Here is a 12,658-nt window from a genome sequence, read left to right on the forward strand (position 1 = left end):
TTGAGACGGTCTCACTCTTTCACCCAGGCTGGAGTGCAATGGTGTGATCTCGGCTCACTGCAATCTTGGCCTTCCAGGTTCAAGAGCCTCTGCTGCCTCAGCCTCCTGAGCAGCTGGGATTACAGATGTGAGCCACCATGCCCAGCTAATTTTTGTATTTTTGTAGAGACAGGGTTTCACTGTGTTGGCCAGGCTGGCCTTGAACTCCTGACCTCAAGTAATCTCCCTGCCTCTGCCTCCAAAAGCGCTGAGGTTACAGGCATGAACCACCGCACCTGGCCCATAACTGACTTTTATCTTTATAACATTTTAAAAGTTAATTCTCCCATGTAATAAGATAAATCCTTTTTCAGGGATTCCTGAAGCAGTACCCCTAGACTTTAGGGCTTTGTTTCATCTCTCTGTTCTGTTGTTTCTCAAAGCATACTTTAACCTAGGTGCTGGGCCTGCAGCTCATTTTTTTAGTATACTGCGTTGAAAGGTGAGGACATGAGGCTCACTTGTGTGGCTCCTGCCTGAGATAGATGATTGTTCTTTTCAGCCCTGAATGGACCCTTTCCTCAGCAGCCAAATCTCAAGCAAGAGTATGGTACTGGCTTAGCTCAAATTCTTCTGCTTTACTTAAAAAAAACATTTGTACCCTCTTAATGACGGGTCAGCAAAACAGAATGTTGGAAAGAACATCTTGACAGTACATAGTGGTAACAGCCTGCCTGTTCTTCCTTTTCAGTATTTGAGATTTAAAACATGATGTTCTTCCTTTTTAATATAGTGGGTCCATGAGAATTGGAAAAGACTTTATTCTTTTTACGAAGAAGGAAGAAACGATGACCTGTGTATTTTTTTCTCAGACGTTCTGTGAAGAAGAAGGTCTTAGTGAGGTAAGAGTTGAGGCTTTCCTTCTGTTCCCATAACAATGGCATTGCTTTCATTTACCCTCTCAGAAGGTGAAGTCTTGTCATGGGTTCTTTCTGATATGATTTAGAAACTTAGGAATATGTTTGGGAAATGGAGAGAAGGTATTTAGACATTCTGGGGACATCAAAGGCCTATCCTCTTGACTCTTTCCTGAGAACATTTTCATTATCCATGTGCTCAAATCTCCCCAAAATAAGAGGCTCCCTTAGGCATGATGAGCTTTTTAGAAGAAACCTGTGAAATCTTTCCATCATATGTGCCATAAATGGATTGTCATTTTAAAAATAAATGAAATATTGGAGTCAAAGATTTGGAATACGAAATGTAAAGAAATTGAATGCAAAATAGACTTAAAACTGTAACTCTGGTGACCATAATTTCAACTCCTTTAGCTGATCCAGAAGCATTCTGTTAATTATAAGTGCCTGAGTTTTATTATTATGACTGTCAGTTATGATTACATACAACAAATGCATGTTGAGGAGCTACTCTCTGCCTAGTACTGGATAGACTCTATGGAAGGGGGAAAAGAAGCAGAAGATCATATGGCCATCTCAGAGTTTTCAGCTTTATCACAAAATAAGGTAGACATATATGAATTGGATTTAAAAAATGACAGTATTTAAAAACAATGCTCCTCAATGAGTCTGTGTGTCAGCCTTTAGCAGATTATCAAAAGCAATGATATGAATGGAGAGATTAGAGCACCTCGAGTGGCCAATGAGGGTTTTATGGAGAGAGTACAACTTGTAGCTGGAAAAGCTGGTACTGTGGAGTAATGGCCCTAACAAGTCTCAGACCTGGAGATGCATGTGGAGTTTGGATGGACGGTGTGGTGCTGTGGACTGCCGGTGGGTGGGGCTGGGTGACAGGAGCAGTCTGCAGGCAAAAAAGGAGTCAGCCATGTGGGAGCCTGACCTGAGGAAAAACGATGCTTTAAGCATTGATGTTGCATGTTGCGTGTGTAAAGGGCTTGGAAAATTGGGCTAACCCTTAATTACAGCTTTCTTAAAATGGGCCACCCCCTTTTTTTAAAAAAAAAACTAAAGACAGCAACCACTTCCCATTTCTACTTCCACAGAGACAACCTCTTGCAACAATATTAACAAGTTTTATCTGGGCACGGTGCAGTACCTCTGTAGTCCCAGTTACCTGGGACACTGAAGAGGGAGGATCACTTGAGCCCAGTAGTTTGAGCCCAGCCTGAGCAACATACTGAGACCCTGTCTCAAAAAATGCAAAATAAAAAAGCCTGTTCTTTTGACATTTACCTGCATGTCTCTAAATAGCATGCTTGTATTGCCACTTCTTGATTTTATGTAGGCATTATCTATTAACCTCCCACTTTAAAAGAGGATTTACCCACCCTTTTTCTTGGCTTTTATCATATAATCAATCTTCTTATCTCCCATTCTCAACATCGCTTTAATTTTAGTTATGGCAATATTCAGTATTTACTTTATAAGACTTTATAAACACTCTTCAAATTATACCAAGTCATAACCTATTATTTTTCCTTTTAATGTACAACTTATTTCCCCTAAAATTAATAATTGACTGCTTAGATTTTTATGTGTATTACTACCTCTGAATATTTGCTTGGTTTTCTGTGTTCACGTCACTGTGCTAACCCCAGTCTCAAAATGCTGTCTTTTTGGTCCCTTCTTCCCAAAGTTTGCCCAGGGCCTTTTCCTGTACCGCAGCTCACACTCCTGCCTCCTGGCGGTGTTCAGCTGCCGTCCTGGGATCTGCCCTTGCCATCATCCTGGTGATTCCCTTTCCCTCTCTTCTGTGTCAGCTCTCAGATTCTAGATCTCATGTCTTCTTCTGTAGCTTGCTGCTGCTTCTTGGTACAGCATGTTCTCCAGTGACTTCTTGAGCAAGGGAACACAGGGGACAAAATATTTGGAGACCTCACATGCATTACAAGGTTTTTGTTCTATCCTAACGCTTCATGATAGTTGGGCTTGGTATTATTTCTAGGTTGGAATTTCTTTCCCTTCACGATTTCTAAGGTTTTGCTCCATTATCTAGTTTCTAGTGTTGTTATTGAGAAGTCTCAAGCCATTTAATTGCTTAATCTTTTATGTGACCCATTCGTTTTCTATTTTTTTTTTTTAACTTTACTCTTTGAAGATCAAAATAACCTTCTTTGTTCCAGTATTCTGATTTCAATGTTTTGCCTTTGCCTGGTCTATTTACATTCACTGTGCTGGTCACTTGTTGGGTCTTTTTGATTCAGAAACTCATATTCTTCAATTCTGGGATAGTTTCTTGTAATATCTGATGATTTTTTTCTATTCATATTCTCCTTTTTATCTTTTTGTAATTCCTGCTTTTAGCTATTAGATTCTGGAAATGGTTCTCTAATTTTCTTAGCCTTTCTTTCCTGTTTTTATATTTTTGTTATTTTTTTTCTGGAAGATTTTCTAACATTTGTTTTTGAACCCTTTTGTTACCAGAAAGGGGTATCCAGACCCCAAGAGAGAGTTCTTGGACCTCATGCAAGAAAGAATTCAAGGCGAGTTCATAGAGTGAAGTGAAAGCAAGTTTATTAAGAAAAAAGTAAAGGAATAAAAGAATGACTACTCCTTAGGCAGAACAGCAGCCTCGGCTGCTCAACTGAGTATACCTGTAGTTACTTTTTGATTATATGCTCAACAAGGGGCTGATTATTCATTAGTTTTCCAGGAAAGGGGTGGGCAAGTCCAGGAACTGAGGTTTCCTCCCATTTTTAGATCATATAGGACAACTTCCTGACGTTGCCATGGCACTTGTAAACTGTCATGGCACTGGTGAGAGTGCCTTTTAGCATGCTGATACGTTATAATTAGCATATAGTGAATAGTGAGGATGACCAGAGATCACTTTCATCACCATCTTGGTTTTGGTGGGATTTGACCAGCTTCTTTATGAAGCTGGATCAGTAGGGTCTTTGTGACCTGTATCTTGTGCCCACTTCCAATCTCATCCTGTGACTAGGAATGCCTACCATGGAAATGCAGCCTGGTAGCTCTCAGCCTTATTTGACCCAGCCCCTGTTCAAGATGGAGTCACTCTGATTCAAAGGCCCCTGACACTTTCACTGATTTTTTTTTTCTGTAATCATAATCTTAATTTCTAAGACATCTTTTTCTCTGAATGTTTCTTTTTCAAGGATATCTCATTTCTGTTTCATGGATTCAGTATTTTCTTGTATAACTCTGAAGATATTAACAATAATTGATTTTTGCCCTGTTGAAATTTTCATCTTTTTTTATGGTTTCTGTTTTCACTGAGTTGCTTTGTTTATGATCGTTTGTTCTCTATTATCATATAAGAGGCTTTTCTTAGATGGCCATTAATTCTGATTATGTTAAAGATTAGTCCAATAAAATGCAGAGTGTGAGCTCTGAGAGTGTGAGTGGGGCTTAGCTGCTGTGACTGTCACAATAATGTGATCTAACTGAGCCTTTTTATTGGGGAATCCTTAATATAATTGTCTTTGTGTCTTCCTTTCTGGGTTGGTCAGATTTTATAAGAAAGACTTATAGTCTTCTGCCTATAGGCCTGTCAGCTTCTAGGAGACAAATGGGAGTCGAGATCTGAGGTTCTCAGCATCTGCAAAGTATACTTTGACTCGGTCCATCTAATCTCAGCAAGGTGCCCAACAGCAGTGTCTGGCATGTCTTCCAGTCTAGAAATCAATTTCTCTTTCCAGAAAATAAATATCCAGACCCTGGGAGTTGGAGACGAGCTATTGTCAGATGGGGATCTAGATGTTACTTCTGGTTCTTCTTTCAACACCAACTCTAGAGTTAACGCTTGCCATCAGTCCCTGAGCCTTTCACTGTAGGAATTCTGAATTGCAAATCAGGCTGGCTTTTCTTTCTGGCTTGGGCTTTAGATTGCTTTTCTTGCGCATGCTGTCATCTGCTTTTCAACTTTTAAAATGCTGATTCTGTTGTTTCCTCTGCCATTCTACCCTTCAAGAGGGAGTGGAAGTACACTCCATCTGTTCCCGTATTCCGCGATGGAGTATTTTAAAATACAATTCTGTCTATACACATTTGTTATGTGTCTCTTATACAACTAGATTGTAGGAGGAAAATGAACTTTTAACTTAGTGTTTTGTAATTTGTCTAGGTGAAGAGTGGAATTAAATAGATAAGACAAAAGAATAATGTTTTTTGTGTATTTCATAATAAATTGATTTTTTAATAGGTTGTAGTTCCAATGCCCTCGTGGTTAACAAGAACCAGAGAATCTGTCACAGATGATCCCCAGAAATTCTCAATGGAATTATCTATAATTTATAAATACTCCCCATTTAAAACTGAAGCCGAATTGATGCAGCAATTTGATGTGATCTATGGAAAATGTGGTAAGATCATCAAAACTCTGACAATTTGATGGAAGTATTTGTGTTCAGTGTCTTATGAAAGACACTGTACATGTGTTTTCATATTTTTTTGTTCTTATAAGCTCATGTAGATTCACACTGGGGACAGTCATTTATTTTATCCATATGAGCTTTGTCTTAAGAGCATCCAAACATGAAGTACTGTAAATCCCTGACACCGGGAGAAGGATGTGTACTTGCATGAGCTTGGTGAAACTGGGTGAGAAGAGGATGGTTTAGGCTATGACCACTGGGACCCCACAGTTGCTGCACTAGATAGCAAAGTTGGGAGGTACTTACTGCATCATTTGAGATAGGGTCATAACAGGTGTGTAAAGAGAGTTAGAAACTTGTAAAATAACAAATTCATGTTTCTGTGGCAAACAGCAAAAGCATTACAGACATTCTTCTCTAGATTAGCAGATCTTTTCCCCATTCTTTCCACCTCCACCACCTTTCTGTTCAACATGTCGAATGTACTGTATCTATTGACACAGTTGATCCAGGATTTAGACACAGGCATTTAGGCTTCAAAACCCATGTTCTTAGCTACTATGCTATTCTCCCTTGTGTTTAAGAACTACCAAAAAGAAAAGTATAATTAGTTGTCTTTTTAATTTCTCTGATGATCCTGTTTGGCTTAATGTCATAATCAACTGGAAATAATTTGGACTTTTTCTGTTAACCATGTCTTGGAGCAGGGGTCAGCAAATTATGGTCTCAAATCAAATGTGACCCCGTATCTGTTCTTGTAAATTAAGTTTTATTGGAACACAACCACACTTATTCATTTATGCATTCTCCATTGCTGCTTTCATGCCGCAGTGGCAGAGCTGCATTGTGAATAGTTGCGACAGAGACTGTATGGCCTGCAAAGCCTAAAATATTTACTATCTGGCCCTTTACAGAAAGAATTTACCAACACCTGCTATAGTGTATGAAAACAATATTTCTTATTTGTACAATATTTAAAAACCCCTCTTTGTTTTTATATGTGTTGAATTCAGTACTACCAATGAGAGCTTTACCTATAACACAAGGCTCAGGCTCTTAACAAATTTTATAATGCAAATTATGAAAAGAGTGCCAAAATTTAAAAATCCACATTGAAAGACTTGTAGTGAATTGAATACTAATAAGAGGCACCATACTGTAGAAACTCAACACTCTTTGGCAGGGAGTGAAACTTGTTACTTGGCTTAGCCCAAGACTTAGCCAAACATACTATTTACTAAAGTACAAACGAAAATTCTATAGCAGACTCAGTTGCATAGATGAGACGATAGTACAATGACTAGCATTTTTGCATATTTAAAATACTGATGAGTCAAACATCTATTTTTCTACCAGGTACTTTGCTGGTTATTTATAACTTGAATCTTCTGCTTAATGGAGAACCAGAGTTGGATGTTAAAACCGACAGAGAAGACATACTGATGGCTGGAGCTCTGGAAGAGTATGTGTTTGACAGAATGTCTTTCAACAATGGTGGTGAGCTAGAGTTAGGAGCCCTACGTCCTGGCTCCAGGTCTGAGGTCACTTGGCCTTAGCACTGGGACAATTCATCTTACCCTAGTTGCCGATAAAGTTAGGCTAGACTACTGGTTTCCAAACTTTGTCTAAACCTCAGAGTGACCTGGGATGTTTCTTGAGAAGTATAGGATCTGGGGCCTATCTCAACCTACTGAGTCAGAATGTCCAGATATCAAGCATAGGTATCAGTCTTTTTTCAGACGTTCTCCAGGTGATTCAGAAGTGCCAGTATGTTTAGGGACCACTGGAATATAAGACTTCCAAAGTTCTCTAATACCTTGATGTGGTTGTTCAGTCAAGGTGGTGGCAAAAATATTAAGGGAAAAATATTAGGGATAGTTATAGGAAATAGTCACAAAACCCCCTTCGAAGGCCAGGTGGTTTACATAGCTTCAGATGAGAGAATGGGGGCTGAAGGCGGCTAGTTCTTTTATCTTGAGGCTTGAAGCATAGAGCAGTTAACAGGGGAATGCAAAGGAGTTTATCGAAATGGCTTGTTGTCCTAAGACCAACTTTTACCCGTCTGCACTTGACTGTCTCCTATTCGGGGGTTGGCAGAAGTTTATTACCCACAAATGGAGTTTGCTTTAAGCCTCAGAACCTGGCCTTTAATCTTTACTGTTGCCTTTGTCATTTAATGTCTGCTGAATAAAGGCCAGCAAGGCCAGGGAGTTGGGGCCAGTGGCCATTAACTTCTTTGGTTGAATGGCCATGGACCCCCTTCCTGCTCTTTCACTGTATTCTGTGTTTGAGTGAATTTATTCATCTGTCACGGGTTTGGGGTCTGCCTGTTGGACCCCATCAGTGGTGCCCCTGAATGAGGAAACTCATCACTTTGACTCCTAATTTATAGATATTAAAACTGAAAAAATAAAGAGTTTATTATTCATTACAGATCATTAAAAATGGACAGGCATCAGGATAGTGTGAAGCAAAGAGGAATATGAGCAAATGGCAATTTTATTATTATTTGTCCAGAATGTCTCTGTGAACTGCATATTTGCAGTAAATAAATAAACAGACATTCATTTTTTATTGGCTACCAGGGATCTATAGGGAACAGAACAAGAAGATACTGAGAGGCCTGTATGAAAGGGTATGGAGAAAGAATGAAATAGTCACAAAAGCTGGGTTTCTCTAAAATATCATTATTACTTAAAACTTAGTAGCGTGAGCTGGCAGTTTTTTAGTCTCAGAACACTACAGCTAGAAGAGCTTGTAAAAGTAATTTAATCCAGTGTGATTTATTTTGTATTTCAGTGTTGTATAATAGAAATATAATGAGAGCCAGAATGAGGGACAAATTGAATCTTAAATTTTCTGGTAGCCACATTAAGAAAAATAAAAAGAATAGGTGAAATTAATTTTAATAATGGTTTTATTTAATCCAATATGTCTGAAATATTGTCATTTAAATTTCAATATGAAAAATATTGATGATATTTATATTCTTTTCTTAATACAAAGTCTTTGAATCCAGTGTGTGTTTTGCAACATACTGCATGTATGAATTTGACTAATGCCCAATAGCCACAGGTGGCCAGTAGCTACCATATGGTTTTAGACTAAGGTGTTAAGACCCAAGTAGACACATCGGGTTAACAGAGAACTTATTTTGTTTTTCCCTATGAGGTGAAATTTAGAAATTTCTTTCCACAGTTAGCAAATTTTATATTTGATAACACACTTTTAAATTATCTTCTCTCCTGATTTCTGATGTATATTTTTTCTCATATTCCGACATGTGGAATTCCTGATATACACAGAAATGTTTTCTTTTCTTTTGGAAAAAATATTCAGTGTAATGGCTGTTCCACAAATGCTGGGAACCTCTGTGCCAGCGTTAATATGCCAGTGTCAGAAAGGAGTCCCAGGATTATCAGCATCTCCATTACTGTCTTCCCCTTTTCCTGCTGCCTCTGCCCTTGTACTTGCCAGCTGGTTCCAAAACCAATATTTCATGCTATTTAAAAGCTTTGAACACACATTTTGAAACAGTTATCTGTCAGAGTGCCTTGGCATTTCTACACTGGCATTAGAAAACAATACATTATTAGAGGGATAATTTGACAGCTATATCTTTGGAAAGATGTTCTTGCTGTTTCCAGATTGTGTAATGAATCCAGAGCTTCTCTAGCCATTTAGGCAGTTAATTACAAAATAAAGAAAATGAATTGGACCTAAAACATGTACACTTTCACTTTGGCACATAGATCACACTGGATTTTTACATTTGTTTTTCAGCAAAATTTTTTTAGTTTGATCACAAGAAAAGCCTTTAAAGACAGGGCTAGGATTTTATAAGGAAGGATCAATTTTATAAGGAAGAATTTTCTGTAGCATTCATAATTTCTGAACCAAGGATGCTATACATTTCATGACCTCTGACATGAGTACTATGATGGTACCAGGAAGGGATAGCATCACCACCTCCTTGGGGGTAGTAGTGCCTCTGTAGTTTTCTCCTGTAAAAGGTTTGACTTTGGGCTGGACGTGGTGACTCATGCCTGTAATCCCAGCACTTTGGGAGGCCGAGGTGGGTGGATCGCAAGGTCAGGAGTTCAAGACCAGCCTGGCCAAGATGGTGAAACCCCGTCTCTACTAAAAATACAAAAAATTTGCCAGGTGTGGTGGCACGTACCTGTAATCCCAGCTACTCAGGAGGCTGAGGTGTAGAATTACTGAAACCCGGTAGGTGGAGGTTGCAGTGAACCGAGATCGCATCACTGCACTCCAGCCTGGGCGACAGAGCGAGACTCCATCTGAAGAAAAGAAAAGGTTTGCCCTTAAATCCACCTCATTATTTATTTTGACCTACTGTCTCCTCCCCATCACTCCCAATCTCCCTTTAAACTTAGAACATATATATATGTATATACATATATACACATTTTTTTTTTTTTTGATGGAATCTTACCCCGTTGCCCAGGCTGGAGTGCAGTGGTGTCATCTTGGCTCACTGCAACCTCCGCCTCCCAGGTTCAAGCAATTCTCATGCCTTAGCCTCCCAAGTAGCTGGTATTATAGGCATGTGCCACCCAGCCTGGCTAATTTTTTTGTGTTTTTAGTAGAGACAGGATTTCACTATGTTGGCCAGGCTGGTGTTGAACTCCTGATTTCAGGTGATGTGCCCACCTCAACCCCCCAAAGTGCTGGGATTACAGGCGAGAGCCACCACACCTGGCCAACATACATGTATTTTTAACTTGTTAAAAAAATAGTACATAGTTAGCCACACAAAATTATGGACAATGGTGTTGTCCCATAGGTTCTAACATTTACACCCAATTACTCATCGGTAAGAGACTAGAAAAAAACATTAATTCTTAGTCATAAAGGATTAGTTCTGGTCCAAGGTAGATCTTTTTTCTAAGTCCTCTTTTATTTATGGTTTCTGATATTTGAGCCTTTAATCCAGTGCAGTTTACAATACAACACCTTTTTTTTTTTACAATTTCTTTTTCTGGTGATTATTGTATCCCTTTATCACTACTGGATAGGATTCTACATCTGTACAAAACAATTTTCAGATCTTGAAATGATGTAATTTTCAGGTTTGGTCTTAGACAGTAGAGTCCTGTTGATTCTGAAAATAATTTAATTTTCTGTGTAGGAATATGGAAATTCAAACTTTCAAGTTTTTATTGGACCTCAGGGAAGAGGTGTTTTGTTATTATTTATTTTCCTCCTAATATTATTTATTGTAAAATCAAAAATGAAACAATGTTTTAAAACATTTTTAAGGAAATTAATTTCTATATTATGATTCATTTTTATTGCATTTTGCTGTTTTTAAGTGTAATATTTCATTTTTTAAATTTATGATTTGCCTCTAAACATTATACTAAGTTATCCTCTAATCTTGATATGTCATGTTTCATAAGTGGCTTATAATAGTCCATTGAATTAATTTATTATAATTTGCATAATTATTCCTGTATTTTTGGATAGTAGCATTGGTCCCAGTGTTTCACATTGTTTATGGATAATGTTGAAATAAACATATTATGTAGATGAACTTTTTTATTTTTTGAATTTTTTTAATGATAAGTTTCCAGGAAGGGAACTACTGAGTCAAAGAGTCTGAACTTTCATATAATTCTTGTGAATATTTGACATTTTTTTTTGTTGTTTTTTGTTTTTGAGATGGAGTTTTGCTCTTGTTGCCCAGGCTGAAATGCAGTGATGTCATCTTGGCTCACTGCAACCTCCGCCTCCCAGGTTCAAGCAAGTCTCCTGTGTCAGCCTCTAAAGTAGCTGGGATTACAGGCATGTGCCACTGCTCCTGGCTTTTTTTTTGTATTTTTAGTAGAGACGGGGCTTTACCATGTTGGTCAGGGCAGTTTCAAACTGCTGACCTCAGGTGATACTCCCACCTTGGCCTCCCCAAAGTGCTGGGATTACAGGTGTGAGTCACTGCACCTGGCCTTGACATTAGCTTTAAACATAGGATTCAAAACCTTTTATCATTGTGCTTTGGGCCAAGGCACTAACAGCGGTAATCAGACCAGTGGCAGGGTCTTCTGTCAAGATGACAGGCACGTCAAGAGAATTTTAGTAGAAGTGGTGTTCAAGCGCATGGTCAGTGGTGTCCTGTGGTTTGGAAATATTAGTTCACTTAAATTAAAAAAAATTCGAATAGATAGCAGTCATCAGAATTGCAGAATGCGCATGATACAGAAGTCTGCATTTTATGTGTGACTTATTGAATTTTGAATTGTGAATGTGATTTATGGAGAGCGCCAGGGAATCATACATAGGGTTATATGCAGAAAGTGAGTTCAATTTGCAGGACAAAAATTATCTTAAATTTATATGTCACCATAAACTTAGGCAGTGCTTCCTGAAAGGGAAGAAGATACAAAAAATAACTTCATAAAAAAATCAAAGGAAAATGAAGATTTTGGCCAAGCGTGGTGGCTCACGTCTGTAATCCCAGCACTTTGGGAGGCCAAGGCGGGTGGATCATAAAGTCAGGAGATCGAGACCGTCCCGGCCAACATGGTGAAACCCTGTCTCTACTAAAAATACAATAAAAAATTAGCTGGGCATGGTGGCGCGTGCCTGTAATCCCAGCTACTCAGGAGGCTGAGGCAGGAGAATTGCTTGAACCTAGGAGGCAGAGTTTGCAGTGAGCCAAGATTGTGCCACTGCGCTATAGCCTGGGTGACAGTGTAAGACTCTGTCTCCAAACAAACAAACAAACAAAAAAAACAAAAAAAGAAAATCAAGATTTTGAAACAAAGAGTGGGGATAATGCCAAGAACCTCGAACGCTTAAGAAAATAAAGGTGGGCTAATGACAGAAAGCGATGTTTCTTCAGGGCTGGACTAGGTGTGTTTACTAGTTTATGTTGTAATATTTTGGAATTCTGGGACCAAATCCCACATCTCAAACTTTTGTAGATTTTTTTTTTCCATTAAGTTGTATTTTTTCTCTTTTAAGTCATCCATTTGTGCAAAACAAAATCTTCAGTTAATTCTTTCCCTCTATCTTGTTGATGGCTTTTAGTAAACTTCATTTACAATCATACAGATGACTAAAGTTTAGAATTGTTTTCAAAAGTCCTGCATTGATTGGGTACAGAAGGTAACAGGCTAGTGGAGGGTTTTAAAATGAGTCAGTGCACATCATGACCTCCTGTGTAGTTTAGTATGGATTCTCATCTGCAAAATAACAGGACCATAATTCTGCTTTGGCATTCCTTACATAGAGTTCTTATATATAACACTAGATATTGCAATTCTATAATGAATTTGTTTTAAATTTCATGCATATGACATGGACTTCTTTATGTGGATACCAGGATGCAATCTTAATTTGGAT

The 12,658-nt window shown here is 38.4% G+C and overlaps 1 protein-coding gene across 2 annotated transcripts in view; it reads left to right on the forward strand.

Annotated features, from left to right (window-relative positions):
• The window catches only part of MORC1 (MORC family CW-type zinc finger 1), a 167,884-nt gene that overhangs the window by 21,459 nt on the left and 133,767 nt on the right, over nt 1-12,658 (forward strand). For both annotated transcript variants that reach the window (XM_037732013.1, XM_037732014.1), the window contains exons 6-8: nt 773-881; nt 5,122-5,281; nt 6,650-6,755. In XM_037732013.1, coding sequence (XP_037587941.1) covers nt 773-881; nt 5,122-5,281; nt 6,650-6,755 — 375 coding nt within the window. The remainder of the gene's footprint in view (nt 1-772; nt 882-5,121; nt 5,282-6,649; nt 6,756-12,658) is intronic.

The sequence above is a fragment of the Cebus imitator genome, unplaced genomic scaffold (genome assembly GCF_001604975.1).
Source record: "Cebus imitator isolate Cc_AM_T3 unplaced genomic scaffold, Cebus_imitator-1.0 Scaffold439, whole genome shotgun sequence".
NCBI lineage: Eukaryota > Metazoa > Chordata > Mammalia > Primates > Cebidae > Cebus > Cebus imitator.